The sequence below is a fragment of the Poecilia latipinna genome, unplaced genomic scaffold (assembly GCF_001443285.1).
Source record: "Poecilia latipinna isolate Pla-1442-1.1 unplaced genomic scaffold, P_latipinna-1.0 Scaffold857, whole genome shotgun sequence".
In the NCBI taxonomy this organism is placed as follows: Eukaryota; Metazoa; Chordata; class Actinopteri; order Cyprinodontiformes; family Poeciliidae; genus Poecilia; species Poecilia latipinna.
This window is the reverse complement of record NW_015113473.1, coordinates 230,316-253,465: the sequence shown is the minus strand read 5'-3', so window position 1 is coordinate 253,465 and position 23,150 is coordinate 230,316. Positions and strand designations below refer to the sequence as shown.

At 39.7% G+C, this 23,150-nt stretch overlaps 1 protein-coding gene across 1 annotated transcript; it reads left to right on the top strand.

Moving 5' to 3' along the window:
- Positions 1-3,299: 3,299 nt before the first annotated feature.
- Positions 3,300-21,220, top strand: tshr (thyroid stimulating hormone receptor). The gene is made up of 9 exons (XM_015048032.1): positions 3,300-3,466; positions 4,593-4,667; positions 8,023-8,097; positions 8,708-8,782; positions 9,449-9,526; positions 10,002-10,070; positions 14,839-14,916; positions 18,020-18,208; positions 19,677-21,220. The coding sequence occupies exons 1-9, from the start codon at positions 3,300-3,302 to the stop codon at positions 21,112-21,114; spliced, it is 2,244 nt and encodes a 747-aa protein (XP_014903518.1). The 3' UTR covers positions 21,115-21,220.
- The last annotated feature ends 1,930 nt before the right edge of the window (positions 21,221-23,150 follow it).

The following is a 23,150-nucleotide window of genomic DNA, read 5'->3' as shown; positions in this document are numbered from 1 at the left end:
TCGGTCTGCCGTGTTCCCTGGTCTCCTATGCTATACCTTGCTATCCTCTTACTTGTGTCTTAAAGGTCTTGCTAATTGTTGGAAATCTAAAAACAACTACAAAGCTTCCAAGTTGTTACACGGATCCTTCTCTGGCTTATAATTCGTTTGCATTGGACTCACTCAGTGCAGCCCTAGTTATAAAGAGGGTTCTCTGCTATGTTGTCATAATCTTCATTCCTGCCTTGTAGTGTCTCACGGTATCCCTTCATCCCTTCTACAACCCTTTGCATTGCAGCCATCACATAAAATTATGCCCTGATCACTGCTTCAATTCACCGGCCCACATGCCTTGAGTGTCCACTTTAGTTTCCTCACATTCCTGCCCAAAGTTTACCCAGCAACCTCAGGAGAACAAAAGACATGAATCCATCCCTCAAGCGCTATAAAACTCTCGGGTAAAAATATCTGCCACATAAGCCTGAAATAGATCACATATTGACTGGCATGTGCTAGGAAATTAAACTTTAGGAATTTGTACTTTGTTGTATTCTTGCTGAGGAATAAATTACCCATCTGTCACACTGGCCGTTGAGGCTTCCATCTGTTAAAATTACATAATTTTGTGAGATTAAGTAATAAGTTCATATCCACCTAAGGCATAGGGAATCAAAGAGAGTATGAAAAGTGTACAGATGAAATAGAAAATTAGCTAGCTCATACATAGCTAGCTAGCTAACATAGCTCAAATAGTTCACAATTTCCTTGCAGAAAGTCCAACTTTCAAGACAACTTGTTAGCAACCAGCTAGCTAAGATTAGCAAAACAAACTATATTAATGAGGGAACAGTGACAGTACAAATTTTCTCTATGTCTCAATGACAAGCGTGTTTGTTCTTGGAAGTCAGAATTTCAGGCAGATTTGGTTAGCTTGAATTGCTAATAGAATGTAGCCTGGTCACTAGCATAACAGTTAGCAAATCTCACTGGTTTTCCGGCTTCTAATTAGAACTCAACTAAGGTGCGACATCATTCATGAGCTTTGACTTTCGAATCAATTTTACCTACATTGAGTCTGTAAGAAGGATATCTACAGTTAATGTAGGATCATTTCTATTGAATGGAATAGAACAACTTTATCTTTCCCCTTACTGGTGACAGAAGCTGTTCTATGAGAAGGGCTCCATCACCAAGTATTCTGACATAGTTACACAGATCCCTTAACAAATCCAGAGGAACAAGTGCATTAAACCACATGAAAGAAATGTCTAAAGCTACAGTAAACAGTTAAGAGGAAAAGCTGTAACCATATTAAGGAGTTTAAAGTAGATATGATTTATTGTAGATGTTTTTCCAGGCCAGTAATTATTACTGCCATTCATTGTAAAGATGAAAATATTAAAGACAAATTAATTACAGTCTTGGAAGCTGTGCAATACAATTATTAAAATTTACCAGAAAGAGAAGGATCTGCCGCAGTTGATGGAATGTATTTTTTGCAGAAAAATGAGTGAAAGTAAAAGTACGTTTTTTAAGAACGAAATGTGAATGCATGACAGACATCTGTGAGGTTATTTTTTCGTGGAGTGTGCCCTCTACAGTATGGAGTCCTTTGTGTGTGTGTGTGTGTGAAAGTTTGTGTGCGTGTGTGTGCAAGTGCGTTTATGTGTGAAGGTTACTCCAAGTGTCACTGGGAGTCAGAGATGTGGAAAGCAAAGCAAAGTACACTAAGAGGGCGGCGTAGCGTGACACCCTTCTGCGTCTGGACGATGCATTCAGATATAATATTTACCTCTTCCAGCACGTTTCTTAAACACCCTGAGAAAGAATACCATTTGAGAATAATTTAGTGAGGGAAAAGAAGTCTCCAAGAAAAAAGGTTGGATAGTTTTAGTCTCAGAGCAACCTCTGAGTTTTATGACTGGAGTTTGAATGAGATAAATTCTGAACTTAGTTCGGCACAGATCCCTAAAAAGTCAGTGACATCCTAATCCTGTTTCTCAAATTGATAAATAAATGACCATTGGGAATCATTTATAAACAACAGAATGCTAAGCTAACTTGAAAATACCTTGCATCTGAGCACCCTAGTTAGGATATAAACCAGGAAATGAAGGGAGTTTAAACCTTTCAGAGGGTGAGATCTGTATTATAATATGTAACTCATGCTTTGAAATGTTGACTATTTTATACTAAAATGAGACAAATCTCTTGATAAAAAGCTCCCTGGTCAATATAGTTATAACACGTTCCATCCTGAAGAATAACTTGTGGTAGTTTTCTCCTTAAATCTTTTGGGTGGGCTACGCGGACCTCTCCTTACATTCCTGGGAGAAATTGCATTCTGTTTCCAGCTAAGGTGGTTTGGTGCCAGGATCTGTTCTGTGTCCCTCTGTTTGTGTAAGTTTGTCAGAGCGCGTGCGGAGGGCCGTGCTCCACCGTCTGCCGACTGCTGATTTGCTCACATCACTCTGATTCAGACCTGTAGTCCAGATCTCAGTTTCTGAATCCATCCATTGTTTCTCTAAATAACCAGAGGGACACAAAGAGGCTGGCTTTAAAACCTGTTTTTAGAAGAGGTATATTCTACACGCTGTTCATAGCTGAGACAGAATTAACTCTGTCTGCGTTTCCTCGGTGCCAGGAATTCAACATGACAGATTCACATGTGGCTACAATCTTGATTCCCAGTTAAGATTCCTCAATCCACCACAAGAAAGTCACCTGCCAAGGTCACATCAAAGATGTGTACACCCAATTTTCCTCTTATTATTATCCATTTATCTTAAAATGATGTTCTTTATTTGCCTTTGAGTTTTAAAGTTTAGGAAGTTCGAAAGTAGCTTTATCGTTTCTCATAACTACTCAAACACTTTTTTATGGCTATTTGATAGATTTTAGGTTACAGGTGCTTGGTCTAGTTTTTGATGATGTTGGTAGAGAAATGGTGTCTTTTATTAATAACAAGAATCCAGAAAGAAATCCTGTGATCATTAGCCTTGCATTAAAGTTAGATGTAATATATGTTACAAAGCATCTTTGTGTACTTTTAAATCACTGCTTATAAACGTTTATAATGTTAATATTTAGTGTGAGTATTGAGTATTTCTCAAAGCTGCACTTTGCTATGCTAAACTAAGGTGACACATGTCAAGCTAAGTTAAGCTACGCTAATAAAAACATACTTAACTTATTTCTTTCCGCGACTCTTCTCTTTTCCTCTTACATGACTTTGACGCATCGTCTGAATCGTCTCTGTCGGCTCTGTGATGGACTGGTTACCTGTTTGGGGTAACCAGTCCACCTTGTGGCTCCTGTAAATGGACACCAATCCTACTGCCACACTGAACAGGATTAGGCCGGCAGAGAAAATTAACGAAGGGTCGTTATGTTTTTTTTTGCTTTCTTTCACCAGATTGCTTTCTGATACCAAACTCTCGTCTATTCCAGCGAATTCTTTTGCCAGCGTGGTCAACATCTCAGGGATGTAAGTGCTTATTTTTCTTTCTTATATGCACATCTATGCATCTTCACATCTCTTTTTTTTTTTACATTCACCTGCTGTTTTTGGAACACGACTTAGGGCTGCCATGTTTTATCCTTTGTCCCTCTACCCAAGAACAGTATCTGCTCTTTTCAGTACCATTTCTGAGCCCTAATTAAACCTATAGAAGGTTTTCTTCAGTATGAATGTTGGCCCTTAAACCACAGCAGGCTCAGACATTCACTGGGGAGGAGCTTTGAGTGTGTGTTGGACTCCCAGTAGAGGTGGAGATTTTTTGTTGAAGTAAGACGTGACATTTCAGTGCTCTCGAGTCTTGCTCTTCAGCTGCCTGGTGCATGTCCAAGATCCGCATGAGTGGAGATGGACTCGGACGAGAAGCTTTCTGTGAGCCTCAAGTGTCTCTAGCTAAAGTTCCTACTGACTCATGTCATGAAGGACATGAGAAAAAAAATATATTAATTAAAAATGCAGCTATTTCTTATGGTGTGATGCTATCTGAAAACCAAAAAAAACAACCATAAACTTTAAAGCATTTTACTGAGATCTTACATAATAAATGACAACTGTGAAGTGGAAGAAAGGAAACTTAACGGGCCAGTGTTAGGTAAAATTGATTTTTTTTTCTGCTTGACATTATGTCATAATGTTATTCCATCATCAAAAACATACCTAGATTGTTGCTTTGATTCTTTCATGCATGTTTGAGAAATCCTTTAATCTCCCATGGCAACCATTCAGCTGTGCAAAACGCTTGGGTGGACCTAGCCCCACCTTCAAGACGTAGCTCCTCCTCAGAGCTGCAGTTTCCGAGCTTCCGCTTCCCAGAGCAGCTCTCCCCCACGACTCCCATTCACTACAAATCTGACCTTTATGGAAAAGCAGCCATATGTGACACGAAACTATCAGAAGCCATATTAATGTTTGGCAGAAGTCATATTGACAAAGGTTCTCCAGTCAGAAGACAAGAAACCAAGCATGCAAACAAAAAGCCATTCATTATTTTCTTTATGCTTCACAATAATACACTACTTTCTGCTGATCTACAACATAAAATCCCAATGCATGTTTTGAAGAAAACAGACTATATTTGCTGGATTCTGTCTTCCAGATACATCTACGTGGATAAGAAGCTGCAGCGCCTGGAGAGGCACTCGTTTTACAACCTGAGGAAAATCACCCACATGTAAGTCGCTAACGGGAAAGGAAAAGTGCTCTTTATTGATCCCCTATTGACTAAACTGATCCATTTGCTCAGTGGAGGGGAACAGAATGCTTCATGTCGAAGGCTGCCTGTGGCTAATAAGAGTCGGTAGCTAAGTTCATTAGCCACAGAAGTTGCTGTGGCTAAACTTCATAAATTTATGGAGCCTAAAAAAAAATTTTCATTTTGGGGATTTCTTGATCCTGACTTGCAACAAATCCAATGAGTTTAACTAAAGTGAGCTATGTTATTCTTGGTTTCACTCTTTAAAGTGTATTAGGGCGGAGAAGTTAAACAGCAGCTTATATAAGTGAGAGATTTATGGCTGCACATCTGTCTGAATAAAACATTTTCCACTGGAAAACCCACTTGTGCGTTCTATATTATAGGATGAGTCGCTACAAGTTGGAGCACTTTCTAAAGCAACGATCTGTGTTAACATATAGGGAGCGCGACTACAGAAATCAAGCTTAAATGACCTAAATCCGCATTTGGCCGACGGTTCCGTCTTAATTGCCCTCGTCTTTCCTTTAAAGCTGCTGAGTTCCAGAGCTCGGCATCACAGACGGGAGCCGTAATCCAAACTGCCAGCTGAGGGCCGTATCTGGGCTAGGAGGGTGTGTGTTTTTGGATCTTCGGGGCCTCTTTGCCACTGATTGGTGCAATCTAGCGCCATACCTAAGATAATGGGATCTCTCTCAGGTTTCCTTCAGGGTCAGACAAAAATGAATGCTCCTCTTCCTGCTGGCTGCTCCTGGCAGACGGCAGCTGTGCATCAAGGACTGGAGTTGGGGAGGGGAAGTTTGAGGTTTTATTTTTTTGTGCAGTTGTTTAATTTGAGCCATCCATTTCATGAGTAATGGCAAAGCAAGTCCTTTTCATTTTCTAGATCTCAGCTTATCATCATGGTTTGCAGGTCTTTGTGTCTTGATCCCTTTCTTGTTGTTTTTTAATTTATATTGTATATTCAGTTCATTTCTCTGCTCATTATTAGGAAGGTGTTTCCATACAAGCTTAAATACTGCAATTTCCCAAAAAAACTCAAGTTTTTCATCAATTTCTGCACAGCCGGTTTTTTGTTTGTTTGTTTGTTTTTGCTGTATCCAAATCAGTGTATTTCACAAAACCTCAATGGAAACACTGTTTTCGCATCATATAAGTCATGTGATCAACAACCAGATGTCACTACTGGCGGAAACGACGAAGAAGACGACAGGAAGTGGTAGAAGGAAGATGTGGTAGCTGAAGATGGTGCTTTACTTCTTACATCTTCTGAGTTGCCTGGACTTTTACAGGTTCTGAGCACTGGTCAATCCAATGAGTGTTGTCAAAAAATGATCTTTCTATACTGGCAAAAGAGAAACTGCACACAAGATGGCGGTGAGCCTTGGCCTTGTCAAGTTAAAAGCCACTCTGGAACTGTCAGGATCTGACTTTCTCCTAAATCTGTCCCTGTTTGTGCCCTGTGTGCAGACCTACTTTTTCCATTTGTTTGACAAAGATTGGTTGGGTAGAAGAATGTCACCCTTATTCCAAGTTGCACACCAATCGCGGTATGTGGAATGGAAGCCGAAGTGACTCTGAGGAAGATTATTTACAGGCTGTGGTTTGTGGCGATTTTGAATATAATCTCGAAAGCCACTGGAAAACTGCAGTCCGAAATGTAGACTTGACACTTAGTGACATCACACAGAGAAGATTGAAGGGTACATGGCGTTCAGTTTAGGTCAGTGGAGTTCAAGCATGACTTGTATCCATCTGTATTGGGTGTTAATAAAGCCATAATCGACTCGAGGCTTTGATTTATCCCATGCCTCCACTGGCACCTTCAAACCCAGTGCCCCTGCACAGGCTTCTCTTCCTCAGAATGAGAACACCAAAATGCTCAAACTGTTCACAAATGCTGAAAATAAATGTCTGCAATCTACAGCAATCAGTTCATGAAACGATTTGGAGGACTGGCATCATTCCACAGCTTCAGAAATCTTCCCTGATGTAATGCCTTCTTTGGTAATATTGCATTTTTCTGTGGAGACTTTAAAGCAAAGAGAATTGTTCTTCCATTCAGGCATGTTGACTTCTGTTTTGGGAAAATAAGACAAGGAACAAGAAGGCAACATGCAGAAGAAAAGACTTGATACTTGATCTGAAGCCAGATCGTGTCAAAATATACCTAATTCTTCGTTCAATGACAGCTTCTTGAAGATTTTGTGGCACTTTTTGCCTTTATTCAACGTAATCAGACAGGAAGACATGCAACAGAGGTGCAACAGATCTGTTGAGGACAAATAGCTTCCATATATATGGTTCCCACTCGACCGCTATGCCGTGTGTTGCTGCAAACTACTAAAAACATCCATAAATCAGGGTACTGTAACTGTCTAGAGTTGGCCACTATAAACTATATCTACACAACGCTTTTCTTAACCTACGGTGGTTCTAAGGCCAAGAAGCCATTAAGAACACTTGTGTATTCACAAATGTAATTATAATTTTTCAAAATTCAAACTGCGTTTTAAAGATTTCGTGTTCAATGTAGAATACCATAAATAAATCTGAGCTGTTCATACTGGAACATGTTTGATGATGGTCATGTACTAAATTCACCATTGTTCAGTGATAAACAATATTTTACAATGAAAAGCGACAGGGGCCACTTATTCCCACTGGTTGGACATGAAATACCAAAATACAAGACAGAAAAAAGGTGACTTTTAGTTTTTTATATCTTGAGGATGCCCCCCATACCATGCTGCCCAGGGAAGAAGCCACTGGATACACCCACTGAATAATTGGTAGAACTTAAAGGCTTTTTCTTTATTTTTACTTTTTAGGTTTGTCTTTATTTATTATTCATTGGCAATATGCACACCTTTATGTTTTTGAACCTACTTGCAGTCATTATTTTAACATTTAATTTCCTCTGCAGCTGGGAATATCCTTCACATTTTAATAGTGGCAAAAAGATCTTTACTATACTATCAATTGTTAAACAGTCTTGTCAGATTCATATTTTTGAATTTAATATGATTTTAAGGAGTGAAATTAAGAGCCAGAGTAGACATAAAATAAATCTGCAGTCCTGAATGCCATATGGCTTCAGTCGGTGTTTTGTTCTGGTTCAGGCAACACGGGAAATATGCTAATTAATCACCAATTAGCCTGTTTCCGGTGCGGTTTTTCCTCTCTTGGATGTCAGCCCCAGCTCTGTTGGATGCCAATTTTTAGGATCTAAAACCAAAAATTAGACTCAGCCGCCTCTTAATTAATTAGACTTGTAATTAGGTCAATTAATAAAATATATTTCTAGTTTCTGAAACCTCTTTTTATTTTTCAGAGAGATTCGGAACACAAAAATGTTGACGTATGTCGATCCAGAAGCCTTTAAGCATCTCCCGAACCTCAAGTACCTGTAAGTATTCTCAGAGGTTACTTCCACACTCTAACGGTACTAAAACTGAAAACATAGTTTAGATATTTTTAAAAAGTGGTGTTCCGTGGAGTTCCTATTAGTATTCAGAGTTGTCTCACTTTTGGAGAAATAGAGATAGGTTCTGACTGGAAATAGTCATCTCAAAGCAACTTGTTTCTAAAACATCAGATCAATTCAAACAAACGCTGTTTGGTTTTACTGCACTGATTTTTTATTTATCAGTTTTTACGCTTAAGGTTTGCAGTGAAAAAAAATAATCCAGAATTAAAGAATCTTTTTAAATGAGACACAAAATAAATGACTTCTGACTTTTTGAATGAGCCATAAATAAACAAGAGAGGGGAGTCATGGAATATTTATTTATGATGATACCAATCTCAAAACTGTGGGATGATTTTCAGATGGACCTCTATTGTGTATATCTTAAACGAAGCAAAAAAATATATTTGAGTGTGTTTCCTAATGGCTGTCAGTTGTACTACATTTTAAAGGTATAATTCAGCACTAAAAAATTATGAAAATATGTGTTTAAATCTCTATTTTTGAACTTTTTATTATGAACTTTGTTTCTCACTCTTTTGTAATTCAGGGGGATTTTGAATACTGGCCTGACTTTCTTCCCTGCTTTAAACAACATCCACTCAAACGACATGAACTTCATACTGTAAGTTTTGTTTTACAGTCAATAATAGCTATCTGTGTACTGTTAGTTCTAGAAAGTCCAGATGTTAAGCAGAAGGATTCATACACACCATGTTTGCACAGTAACAGGCAAAAAGGTTGTTACCATCAGTTTCTGCTTTACATCAAAATAAAAGCATCAAGTCTTTGTAAAACTTTCTGGTTATTTTTACAGTATAGTTATTTCAAAGTTCTGAGAAAGCACTTTGTACGTTATAAGACTTTAACCAGTAAATTAAAGACTTGTGTACCTAAAGTATATGTTTTATTATGACCCCAAAGTCTCTGGGACATGTCAGTGGAAAATGTTTTTGTGTTTTTGATCCTCTGTCGTGAATCCCAATATGTATCACAATTTGATAGACGGTTCGGTCACAGAGTGACATAGTGTGACTTTGGGACTTAGCTGAAATATTACAGAAGGTTTTCCTTGGCAATTCTTCTACCATCCCCAGTATTGGTCGGATGAGCCTGAAGTTGTGTCTCCATTTGCATCTGTATCCTGGAATGTTGCCACCAATCCCATTAACTTTTTGATAAATAAACTGCAATTCCTCCTTCGTTGTCCGAATCTAATTCCCAGATGTAACTCTTCCTCTTACTTGTTGCATATTTTATTTCCTCTCTGTTCTTTTCATCTCGTTTGCAGGGAAATTGTTAATCATCCCTCCATTACCGAGATCCCGGCCAACTCATTCCAGGGCATCACGAGCGAGTTTCTGACAGTGTGAGACATTTGCACGCCACCAACAGCAACTATATCTCCAAACATGTACAATAGAAAAAATAAAATAAAATGCAGGACCCCCGCCCCCCAAAACAAATATAAATATGTAGATAAATAAATATGTAAATATTTAAGGAACATTATCTCTAAATCCAGCCAAATCCTTAAAATAGGCCCTTCAAGAAACACTCAGCTTGAGCTCACTTTAAAAACATGTTCCCACATGAACGCCGACAACAAAAACAAGTACACAGACGTTCGCTCATGTTCACGTGTGTGAGTGTAGAAGTGTGTGGGAAGTGAGCTAAATGTTTGGTGTAAAAGCCACAAAATTACACAGACGGTTTTACTCCAAAGTGAGAAATAAGTCAATTCCTCTGAGCTCGGCTGGCAGATGGAAAGTATTTACATCCAAGAACATTTATTATACCACTTTCAATGGGATTTTTTAAATATGGAGCTTCTTTTTATCCAGAATGCTGTATGGAAATGGCTTCAGAGAGATACGACATCACGCCTTTAACGGGACAAAGCTGGATCAAGTGTGAGTATTTACATCATTTGTCTAACAGGATAACGTTTTTAATTTGCTTTATTTTACTTCTTGTATTCATTTATATTGAATCAGTTTCAGGGATTTCTTTTTATTCAGCTTCTTATAAACAGTTATAAACTCTCCAATGTCTGTTTGGTTAATTCAAGCCTTATTTACAAGTGGGCAAAGGTTTAGGTCTGGTGTTGCGGTTGTGTATCTGTAGCTAGATCTGAAAACTGCTGTTAGCAGATGCTCTTCATCCAGTCTGATTGAGCTTTAGTTATTTTTAAATCAAAAACTGGAAACAAATTATGTCACCTATCATGTACACCGGTAGACCTGAACAGTGGAGCCTCAGCTATTCACGGTTTCGTTTTTGCGGATTCACCTATTTGCGAATTTTTCTGTGGAACGTAACGGCAAATGATTCACGAAAAATCTGGAGAATTTGATTGTGAATGTTTTTTCATAGAAATTATGTAAGAGCTTTTAAATAAAATGCAGCTTGGAAAGCTTTAATACCAGGGCGCAGATATGCAGTGCTACTCAACGTGTTATTGGTTGCTGTTTGCAAAGTGCTGTACCTTTAAGAGCAAAGCTAACCAAGACCATGGATGTTAGCTTCTATGGTAATGCTAAAAAGGCTAGTACTTTGTGTATTAATGCATATTAAGGTATATTTAATGTTTGAACTATTAAAATAGGTAGTTATATGAGTTTTTGAGGAGGTGGGGTTTAACTGTACCTTTAAACAATTGCCCTGTAGTTGAATTCAAAGGTGTTTTTTCAAAGTTTTGCCCTTTCTTTTCTTCTCTTTCACATCAAATCCCAGTAAAATGCATTATGAAACTTTGTTAATGTAGCCTTACAAAATGGGAGAATGTTCAAGCGGTGCGGATACGTTTCCACGGTGTGTAGACGAAAACAGCTTGGGCTTTGTTTGGAATGTGAAGGTTCTAACTTCATTGACAGGCTATATCTGCTTTAAAAATCTGAAGAGTAATGGAGACGATTGTTGTTACAGCATTGATTTAGCATGAGACCATCGGAGCTGTTTGATGTTTTAAGGCTAATGAGAAGCTAAGCTAACTCATGGTTGGCTTTATATGTTTTTCTCCTCTCTTATCAATAAGCATCAGTGTGATGGCAGTCTATTTCATCTTCAAATTCTTCTTGGAGCCTGACACAATCCTCCGCTCTGAGCTCATTATTCAAACCACCCACATTTTGTGGACCTGTCCAGAAAACTTTAAAAAAAAAAGTTTTTTTTTTTTTAGTGAGAATCTAAGTGCCCATTAAATAACTTTTATACATTTCGTGCGCACCAGAGCACAGATTGATGTGCATTTACATCTAATCTGACAAAAACTGAAGTAATTTAATCTTTACATCCGATTGAGGTTTTCTCATCATTTTATTCATTTTTTTTAGGCGTATTACGGATGGTGCTAAATGTGGCTCAGTTTTATTGATTAGATTTAAACCATTTAAGATAAAATCAAGGGTTCGACGCACCTTAACTAAAATAACAGAGTGTAGTCATATTTCAGGAAACTTCACTGAAGTTTGTTATTTTTTAATCTAAAGGTTTGCGTTAATGCTGCACTGCGCCGCAACGTTCTTTGTGCGTATGCAGACATTTATACACGAAGTCCCTGGTGTGACTCTGATGATGTTTCCATCAAATTTATTTTATGTGCATTTTTATGTATCACATTCGAAAAGATTGATGGAAACGTCAAAATTCAAAATAATGTCCTCAATTTTCTGAAACAGTTTTACACTCATTGAGGTGATTTTCAGGGGAAGGACTCTCAATTTTTCTGAGACCTCGATGTCTCTCTGCGTAGCTGATTTGATTCACTACGAGCCAGTAGATGGAAACACAATTAATTTGCTTATTTAATTTTTTTTTACATTTTAAACACTTTCTTAAAATTCGCTTGACGAATTGGATTGAAATATAGGTTGCGACAAGCTTCCTGGTAAAATGCATAATCTGATTTGGTTCTACTCTGACTATAATGTCAAGCCCAATTTTAAAAAATTTAAAAAGCCATTTACAACAAGCTAAATATGCTGGGAATGTACAGAGTCTCAGCATATGTGTGTAAGAGATTAAGAGGTTTAAATCCTGGGCTAATCAACGTATGATTGGGAGAGATTAGGAGATTTCTCCCATCACAGAGAATAACACTTCAATAAACAACTGCAGAAATCTGAAGGAATTTCCTGGTGTAAAGGCCAGGGGCAGATGCCAGACATGGTTTCCCGTCATCGTCATGCTCTTGGGGTGGTTTCAACAGTCACAACAGCGTGGACAAAATATTATTTCGGGAAGCATTACAACATGTGTTGAATTCATAAATACTACCTCGGAGTCTTGCATTAATTTTTATCAAAAGGAAAAGACCATCAAGAATGGGAAAATATGTTTTTTGTGTATGTAGATAATTCAGGATTTGAGCTAATAAATTGTCAGATGTTGACCTTTTGAAAGGCAAAGAGCAGAAAAGAACTATCCAGAATATTAAACGCTGTTAGAATCAAAATCTTGAACTCCAGAACAACACACAGTACATAAACGCAGTAGTTCAGTTTAGCATCACTACTCTGAATCTCCATCATACACGCATTCCAACTTTTTGATTTGGGGTTTTAGTTCAATTAGGGACCTTCCATCTTGTCCAGAAATGCATTAAATATCATTTTGCTTGGATTAAGCCACCCCTGACATCTGGGATGTGTGTTTCCTTACCCAGAATTTTACTATGAAAGCAGAGGGATCAAAGCCGGTTCTCTTTGAGCCGTCTCATATATACTTCAAAATGTCCGTGTCCAGCTCTTGATTAGAAAGGAGGAATTTTTGTGTGGAGGAAGAAAAAAAAAAATCCAAGAGTGGCTAACAGGAAGAACGGTGGAAGAGATCTCCTCTAACAAAGTGAGATTCGTTCTTATGTTTGTGGAAATCAGTCATGTGTTTAACAATGCCTCCTATTTTTGCTTCTTTTTTTTTTTTTTTCATGCTTAAATGTTTCAGATCATCAAACAAATTCTATAATCAGACAAAAATACAACCATTTGTTTCAAATAATGATCTCATAATGATTGAGAAGAAAAAGACAATGTACAAATCAATAAGTCTCAGTGTGAAAATATAGCTAGCAATCCCTTGTTAAATCATGAATTAACAGTAATTAACGGCATATTTTGGTTTGATTTCACCAGACACACACAAACCTGTAGAAACAAGGAATCACATGGTGTGCATTCACACCAGCCCAGATCAGGTCGCTCTGCTCGAACTTTTGTTTGTTCATCTAAAAAATCCAATTCGTTTGGGGAAATGTGAACACGTAATCAAACTCTGATCCGCCTAAAAACCAAAGTCTCGGTTAAGTTGAAGTGAACTCTGGCGCAGTCCGAATGCATATCTGCCTGCCAAGTGGAACGGAGAACGTTCCAAAAGCAGTAAGTGAATTACAGCGCAAAGCATCCTGGGTAAATACGACAAAAACAAACGCAAGAGTGTAGCTAGTGAAAGAAATGGCTCGAGGTCTTTTGCAAAAGACAAAAAAGAAATACTACAACCGCTAAAATCGGATGCAACTCCATCTTTGTTTACATTTTGTGAAGAAGGAAGTTGCGCTCAGTGTCTTCATCACAGGTTTTCGTGTTGTTTCCTTCAGTGGTTCTTGGTGCAGCGCCACCACAGGTGAGGAGGTGAACAGCGTTTTCCATTAGTTTGGATCGTTTGATGTGGAGCAGTGTGAAATCGAACCACATCAGCTGAAAATGTAACAAGAGTTGCAATTTTGGTCCCCAATCGAACCGAGTCTATCAGACTATCAGGTGTAGCAACATCCTAGTCTGCCAACTTTTAGTAGGCTAAAAAAAATAAAAGTATAGAACACAAAACTGATGGACCACTGACTTCACAGGAAATCCTGAAGGAAAATGCTAATGCTCTGGCACACCAGGAGGTCTACCTCAGAATAGCTTTAAAAAATGATTATTTATTGATAAGATTCAATTGGATTTAAATACAATTGAATGTGGGATACACTTTATGGTACAACCAGGGGTTATGTATATGTTCCTATAGCAACATATTTTGCATCTACTCAGGTTATCTTTGTCTGATATTAAAATGTGAAGATCAGAAACATTTAAGTGTGACTAAAAAAAGCAAACATAATGTAAGACACTGATAAGGAAGCAGAAACACACTCCTTTTTCTTCCCCCCTCATACACTTTTCACCCTCTGGTCCAGGGACTTGCATGTTTTGGATATGAGGTATTAGTGATATTAAATTAAGACACTTTCCGCATTTTACAACCCCAACGCTGTCCTTGTGTCTTTGTAAGAGTCCAATTAAAGCACTGTTCTGCAACTCGTGAGTCTTACCACACGGGTGTTTGTGTTGGGAGTCCGATTTCCTCCGTGAGGAGAACTGATCCCAGCACGGCTTGACCAAGATAAACACACCCCTCCGCTGGTCTATTATTCTAATTAGATTTAAGGGATTTGGGGAGACGTGTCTGAAGGTGCTCAACATTTAAGGAGAACACCTTCGTATCTCATCGTTTCCAATTAGAATCAACAGCATGCGGTAAGTCAGTGAGGCCTTCATCTGTCATGTTTCGCCCGACTAATGAGAGGAAAATAAACAGGAATGTGGAGTGATGAGGCTTGAGAAAATATTATGGCAACCAGGACAGAAATGCGCAGAATGTCTTCTTCTCCTGTGAACTTCTGTGCTCTCTTTTGTCCAGCGACCTACACAGAAACGTGTTTTTGACCAGGATGGACGGCCGGGCTTTTGCAGGAACCATCAGTGGCCCGACACTTCTGTAAGTAACCAGCCAGTTTCAGAAAGTCAACTATTTGTATTAAACCTATTGCAATAAGCTATTGATCTCTTAATCGTGTGTTGAATTAAAATGAGCTCAATAATTTCCATTGAGATGATTCATATTTTATGAAGGGCAGTTTTGCTTACAGAAACATCACAATCCATTTTATTTATACCTTCGATTGTGTGTGGTTTTTAGTTCAGTTTTGTTTATTGTGTTTCATTTTGGATATTTAAAATGTCTTCCAGTTCAAGTGTGAAGCATTCTTCACAAAATTAAAGTTTAGCTGTCTTCAAGAGATTTGAACTTGTATTATTATCCCATTAACATTACTTGAAAATGGTCTCAAAACAACATGACAAACAAAAAACACATTGAACAAGTACAAATACGTATAGTATTTACAAAATGTACAGCATATGTATTTCTGCATAGAAAACAGCAGTAGACGTTTTACAAAAATATTTGCACAAACAGTAGGAAAGCTATTTGGAATAATAAAATGGCAAATAACAGCAGAGTCATAAAGGCCTGTTGAGTTTTGTTGGGAGTAGTAACGGTTATGAAGTGAAACGCCTTCTTTGAAGAAGGATCTGGGATATTTCTTTTGTGCACCTCGGATGCAGCAATCTGTAGTTTTTTTCCTTTGACCTGATTTGTAAGTTAAACATGAAGATCTTTGTGTGACAAATATCCTTACATTTTGTGCCATGTTTTGAAGAAAACTCCTCAGAAAACATCGCATTGCTCTTTGCTTTGCTTTGTTTATGCAACGTTTGGTTTGGTTTTATTCGTATGTATTTTTAGAAATTAAAAAATTCCCATATTTTTTTCACTCAAATGTGGCAAACGAATAAAATGCTAACTAATACCCACGGTTTGGTAATTATTCACACTGTCAAGTTCCTGTGAAAATTCAACAAAGACCTTCTTCGTACTACGCAGGCTAGACGAGCGATGGCTGCAGGACGGGATAAAGTAAAAGATCTTTCCCCCACAGCTGCGATGGTGTGACTGGGAAATCTGACACGCATTGTGTGCAAACGTGATGAAGAAAGTTCAGCCGGACGTTGCTGTTATTTTCTGCTCTCCTTTCTCACTGAAGCATCCTGGATGACACAACCGTTTAGTCTTAGCCGCATCTTCTCCGGTTGGGTAAACAGATTTGCACGCAGGTCGTTTACCTCTGTTCCACGGAGGAACATGTCCTGAGTGAGGTCACCTTCATGAGGTCATGAGTTAAACATCTGGAAATGACAAAATCAGACCTTCACTAGAATCTGCGCTGCCTCACACAATGAGCCCCGTGGGAGGAAAGGAGAGCAGAGGACGGAGAAGTGTGTGGAAATGGGACAGCAAAAAAATAGGACAGATTCTTCGAAAATATGCAGAGCTGTTTCTTTATTTTATCAAATTAATCATTAGGTTGAGTTAAGATGTGTTAAGAAAACTAAAAAAGAATACAACAGAGAGCTTGGAGTCTTGGAGGATGTCGGTGCAGTTGCCAATCCCCTGCATGTCTCTGTCCTTAGAGAAGTTGGCCTGACTTTGGCATGGTGGCTTAATAAATACCAAATGTAATTCCTGAAAGATGAAGAACTGAGGAGTTAATTTGAGGAAACAGATGGAGACTATTGTTTGGGCTGTCACTGAGCCCTCTGGACTCACCATGACCAACCCCTCCTCATCACCCCGCATGGTGATGGGTCTAGGCCTCCACTGTCATGACTTGGAGTGTTTTCACACCTGATAGTCCAGTAGACTCGGTTCGATTGGGGACCAAAATTACATTTTTAGCTGGTGCAGTTTGCTTTGTCACTTCACTGTGTCAAACGATCCAAACTCTTTGAAGAACACGTTCCCCCTGTCGCCTGTGGCGGCGCTGCACCAAGAACCACTAAAGGAAACAATCGGAAAACCTCTTGAAGAAGACACTGACCGCAACTTCCTTATTCACAAAATGTAAACAAAAATGGAGTGGTGTCATCTTTTAGCGGTTGTAGGATTTCTCTTTTCTCTTTGGTAAAAGACCACGAGCCTTTTCCCCCCACTAGCGGTAGACTTGTGTGTTTGTTTTGGTTGTATTTGCCCAGAATGCCCTGCACTACAGTTCGCCTCCTGCTTTAGTCCACTTCAAGCAAACCAAGATGGACCAGAGTTCACTTTTTTTTTTTGGTTCGCATCAAAAGATGTGAATTGCACATTCACATCTCCCCAAACGAACCAGACTTTCTAAGCAAACAAACTAGAGATTGATTAAAGCAAAAATTACTTGAAGCTATCGATTTTTATATATAATTCATACATAGACAGATTAACTACAACTTCTAAAAGTTTGATTTGTTTTTAGGAACTTTTGTGTTAGATCATGTGCTTCTAAACAGCTTCTTATACTTTTTGTCTTTTTTGACAGATTGGAGAATCTTTGCCCTATCCAACATAAAACTATAGCGTAGATGGGAGTTAAACGTCACAGATGCATGAAGGTATGCATCTATGATGCATACCTTAGCAATAGTGTCCTATTGCTAATTTTCACTAAAAGGTGCCAACTTTAATACTTAAATAATACGCAAATAGATAAATTACACCCTTTAAATTAATCTATGTTGCTATAATACCTTGTGAAAAATCAGCTTCTCCATGAAATCTTAATGTGCAGCAAAGAAAAAGTAGAAATGTGCAGTGGTGCGTGAACAAAGATATGGATCATAATGGACTATTATTGTTCTGAACCAAACTTGGCAGACTTTTATTGTGTAGTTTTTCCCTTAAAGGCCTTGAATGAGTTCCCTATTGAGCTTCTTGATACTGTTAAGAACCACTAATAACAGGATTCCTGCACGCTGTTTTTTTGCACCATCGTGCAAAAGAAACTGTAAACAATTGGTTGCTTTTGACGTAAGAAAACCACCATTGATTGGTTACCTCGAGTCGTGTCACGACCCGAGTCGGCCATATGAAATTGAACACAGCGCTATGTGCTGTTTTAATTTGTCAGTTGCGCAACATATCACATCTTCTACCTCAAACCAATACTGGTTCTCTGGGCATCTTGTGTAGTTATTTTCAGGTGTTGCAATCCTTCTGTTGCTTTCAGAGACGTCTCCCAGACAAGAATCACATCGCTGCCCTCCACAGGCATGGGCTCCCTGCGGAAGCTGAAGGCGCGCGACACCTGGTCCCTCAAGAAGCTGCCGCCCATCAAGGCCTTCAAGCACCTCATCACGGCTGATCTCACCTACCCGAGCCACTGCTGCGGCTTCAAAAACCTCAAAAAGAAACGAGGGTGAAGTTTTTTCTTTTTTCCTTAAAATCAGCTCTGTTAACGGAGGCTGAAACGTAAGGGAAGTGGGGGTTTCAGAAGTGTGTGCATGTAGTGTAGGGTTGGATGATCTCCCACAGCGAGTGGGAGGCTACCGCACTTGTAAAGTGTGGATCTTGGCAGGGATTGAATCAACTCTCTGATGCCTTTACCTATAGCTCCTCACAGCGCTCCCATAATTAGTGTCACTCTCTGGTGTTATTGGAGGAAAAAAACGGTTGAGTCACATAATGATTCCAAAAACAGAAGTCCTCCGTCTTCATCTGTATATGTAAACGGTTCAATAGCCCACTTACCGCCCAGCAGGGAAACGGCTAGCTGCATGAAAAAACATATCCACTGAGATCAACAGAGAGTAGCACAAAACTAGGAAGTAGAAGGGAAATACAAACATCTGAAAAGTGTGGCATGCCTTTTTATTAAGCCCCCTGTACTTGAATTCCCCAATATAAAGTTCAGTGCAACTTAGACATTTGTAATTTAACTTCTGAATAAATCCAGATTTGCCTTCCTACACAATTTCGCTCAATTCTCATCTTCCTTCATTGCACTGTCTGGGATTTCTCCCATTGAGCTCAATTTCTCTAGTTGAATTTCAGCCAGGCCAATCAGGGAAGAGATGGACGAGTTGGGAATGATGACGTCAGTTTTCTATATCATTTCCGAACTGTAGTCTATCTGTAGTTTTAGCAGTCGAAGCCGTTAAGTCCATGTTGATTACGCTTCCAAATGTTTAACAATTAAAGTTGGAACAAGAGGAATGTTGAAGATATTATTGCTGAAATGTGAATCGGCTCGGCACTACTCTCTTCACAGTGGGAGATGGTTGTTTACAGTGCATATCATTTCCGGTAAGCTTCATAACCTCTGTAGCATTACATACACCACAGCCAAATATTAGTGATTGGGTAAATTAAGATGCAGTTGTTTAAAACTTCAATAGAGTCCACACCTCCAGGAAGCAATCTTTTTTCAATGAGGGTTCAGATGAAGCAAAGCATAGAACAATGGACTATCAATGAAAAAGGGCTATAAGAAATTTGTTTTACAGTTTGCCGCAGGCCATGTGGAGGACGCAGCAAATGTAAAGGTGGTCCAATCAAATGAGAGCAAATTTGAACTTTTTGGGCCTTTGGCTTAACACCAACACTCCACACTACCTTGGACTCTATGAGAAAACATGGTGGTGGCGACATCATGCTGTGTTGAGGGGAAGGTTGGAGTTACAATGGAATGGTTTTAATCACCTCATATTCATGGGTACATTTGCTTTACTTGTGTGGGTGTATCACAGAAAAGTTGATGCAGTTTATGGCTTTAAGTGTGTGGTTTAAACACAAGAAAATGTGGAAACATTTAAGATTGCTGGGTTATAATTTTAACATTATTTACTGAGCCCAGTCTTATTGAATTCTCTGTTTGTGTTTCCCAGCTTTTTGGAGTACATCATCTGTAACCTAACCGCTTTCTATGACCACTACCACAAGCGGTCTGTGGGACCCCTTGACACGCCAACTCTTCAAGGAGACGGAGTCGTGGAAACGCTTCCAGAGCATGAGCAGAGAAACGAAGGTCATGAAGAGCCGCAGCAGGACCAGAGGAGAGGAGACTTCCATGGCAACCTTTACTACCACGCCTACTTTGGAGGCCAGCCAGACGAGGAAGTGGGCTTTGGAGAGACCCTCAAGAACCCCCAGGAGGACAACAGCCAAGACTTTGACAGTCGTTATGATTATGTGGTGTGCGAGGAAGGAGGGGAAGTGGAGTGTGCACCGGTGCCCGACGAGTTTAATCCCTGTGAGGACATTATGGGCTTTGGCTTCCTTCGGGTGTCCGTGTGGTTCGTGAGCTTGCTAGCTGTTTTGGGGAATGTGGTGGTGCTCCTGGTGCTGCTCACCAGCCACTACAAGCTCTCAGTCTCTCGCTTCCTCATGTGCCACCTGGCCTTCGCCGATCTTTGCATGGGGATTTACCTGCTGCTCATCGCCTCTGTGGACCTCCACACCCGCTCTGAGTACTTCAACCACGCCATCGACTGGCAGACAGGCCCCAGTTGTGGACTTGCTGGGTTCTTCACAGTCTTCGCCAGCGAGCTGTCCGTTTACACGCTGACAGTGATCACTCTAGAGAGGTGGTACGCCATCACCTTCGCCATGCGGCTGGACCGCAAACTCCGTCTACACCACGCAGCGGCCGTAATGGTGGCTGGCTGGGTCCTCTGCCTCCTTCTTGCTCTGCTGCCACTGGTTGGAGTGAGCAGTTACCAGAAGGTCAGCATCTGCCTCCCAATGGACACTCAGTCCACTGCAGCTCAGGTCTACGTCTTGCTGGTGTTGGTCCTAAACATTCTGGCTTTCTTTGTCATCTGTGCCTGCTACTTTAAGATCTACTGCACAGTCCACAACCCCCAGTACCACTCTGGATCCAAGGACACCAACATTGCCAAGCGCATGGCTATCCTCATCTTCACTGACTTCTTATGCATGGCTCCCATTTCCTTCTACGCCATGTCGGCTGCTCTGAACCGACCTCTTATCACCGTTTCCAACTCCAAGATCTTATTGGTGCTCTTTTACCCGCTCAACTCCTGTGCCAATCCATTCTTGTATGCCATATTCACAAAGGCCTTCAGAGGGGACATATTCATTCTCCTCAGCAAGGTAGGACTGTGTCAGCAGCAGGCACAGCTGTTTAGAGGCCAGACCGTCTCATCGAAGGGCAGCAGTGGGATTTCTCAGGTGCGGAGGGAAAAGGTTAGGAAAGGCGGAAGCCTTGGACAAGAAGAGATACCCATCAACCTGAAGAGCCTCTCCAGACAAACCTATCACCCAGGAATCAAACCTGACAATAACCAAGACCTGGACACGTGAGCTGACCATCAGCTTGAGGAAGAAAAGCCAAGAAAGGTTCATTTTGTTGAAGCCTTGAAATAGTTCTGGACAGATCTGTTAAAGTATTAAACAGAAAGCTCCGTAATCTGCGTCAACTTTATTTTTCAGACCCTGTTTATGGAATTTCAATCACTATGAATTTAATTAAATGCTATCCAAGTTGTAGTCCCCCATATTTAAATAGCATTTGTAGAACAGCTCTGAAAGTATTTACTAAGTAAAATAGAAAAGCATAGACAAAAGTTTCTGTCTTCTACATTTAGCATAGGTTAAATATTACAAATATATCACATTAATTTGAGCTATTTGAAGTCTATTATTTGAACGTATATCGTCTTCAACTGCCTGCTGGCTCAGTGCCCATCAACTGTGGAAACTTCATACAAACACCATTTATTTAAAGTATGGAAAAATAGTTTCATTTACCATTATTCACAACTCTGTAATTATGAAAAACAATACAACAGCGACAGAAAAATACATGGATTTTGTCCATATTTTACCGTATACTACTTCTGGGAAATTTAGTCTGTTCTTTAATATTTTAAAGCAGATACAAGTATTTACAGTATGCATAAGTCTTTGGAAACCTGTTTTAGTGGCATGTGTGGATAATAATAAAGTACTTATTCACTTCTGTTCTTTATAGTATTGAATTTTGTGGAATGTGATCCCATATGGTAGCTTTTTGTTTGTTGATTCAGCTCAAGAACGCAACGGTAGAGTTAAGTAAAAAATCATTCATACCCCTGGCAGAGTTAGGCTTAAAGTAATCGTTTAAATTTAACAGCATGTTTCTATGGGCTGGAAGTAATACAGATGGTTTGGCGTGGCCCAATCGGAGTCTTGACTTGAATCTGTAGAGGATTAAGGTGATGGCAATGTTTCCATCACCGTAAAGTGATAGAAACAAAATCAAGCGAGAGATAAAAGGTAAAAACATAAAAAACAAAAGTGTTATGGAAAGCAGCAACAAAAGAGAGACTGTGGAAGTGTGTCTGACGGCAGGGACACCTTCATCTAAGAGGGCACATATAAAAGCAACCACATCCCCAACGTCCATCATGCATGTGAAGCACAACACAGAAACCTCCATGTTGCACCACGCACCTGATGGTCAGTTTCTGAGAGTGTATGTACACTTCTGGAATTAACTGTCGCTGTTGACTTTTAGGGAAAGTTGTATGGCTTTGGAGGGAGTCGTCCTTCATTCCTCCAGCTGCCTTGTTCAATATACCAGAAACTCTAACAAGAAAGCAAACTCTCACCATGCTTGACAGCTGATAGTTTGAAAGCCGCACATTGACTCCAAATGTCAGTCTTGTTTCATTCGGCCATTAAACCTTTTACCAGAAATGATTTGGCCTGGCAGTGTAGGCTGCTGAGAATGTAATTCAAGTTTCAAGATTTTAGTTATGGGGCAGCGGATTATTTCTTGGGCTACACCCCCTCAGGCCACGATGATGGCAAGTTAACTTCATTGGTGGACAGGGACACTGGTGGCACAATAGCCTTGCTGGATCCCTGATTGTTCCTGGACACCAAAAGCAATTTGTCTTCATCAGAAGTTGAGAGTTTGGGAGAAATGGTTGTCCAACTGGACAATGATTCAAACGCACATCCAAGCTCATTTTGGAAAGTGACTGCATATTTGGCTTTCTGAATGACCTCCCCAAAGCTTTGACCACACAAAGAAATTTATGAACTACCCCTAAAAGCCAGAGTTGCTAAATGTGCCACATTACTAAACCTAAATGACCCAAAATCATAAAACTGTAAGGTTTAGTTTTAATAAAAAAACAGGAGTCACATCAGCTCACAGTAATCAGTACTTGAGTAGGACTGTACAATTTCTAACAAGGCGTCTATATTTTCCACATCTTCCAATCAGTCACTAAAAGCAGTCCAGCATTGAGATGTGGATCTTTAGAGAGCTGAAGAGATGATGTGCCTGGCTGCTTTCACAAGGGCCTCTCCTCTCGTCCTGTGCTGCTGCAGCTCACAGTTCAATCAAA

Bases quoted from the DNA above. Each gene is read 5' to 3' on its own strand.
- tshr (XM_015048032.1), top strand. From the start codon at position 3,300: ATGGACACCAATCCTACTGCCACACTGAACAGGATTAGGCCGGCAGAG. The intron at 4,668-8,022 runs GTAAGTCGCTAA...TTTATTTTTCAG, and splicing joins CTGAGGAAAATCACCCACAT to AGAGATTCGGAACACAAAAA. The intron at 18,209-19,676 runs GTGAAGTTTTTT...TGTGTTTCCCAG, and splicing joins AACCTCAAAAAGAAACGAGG to CTTTTTGGAGTACATCATCT.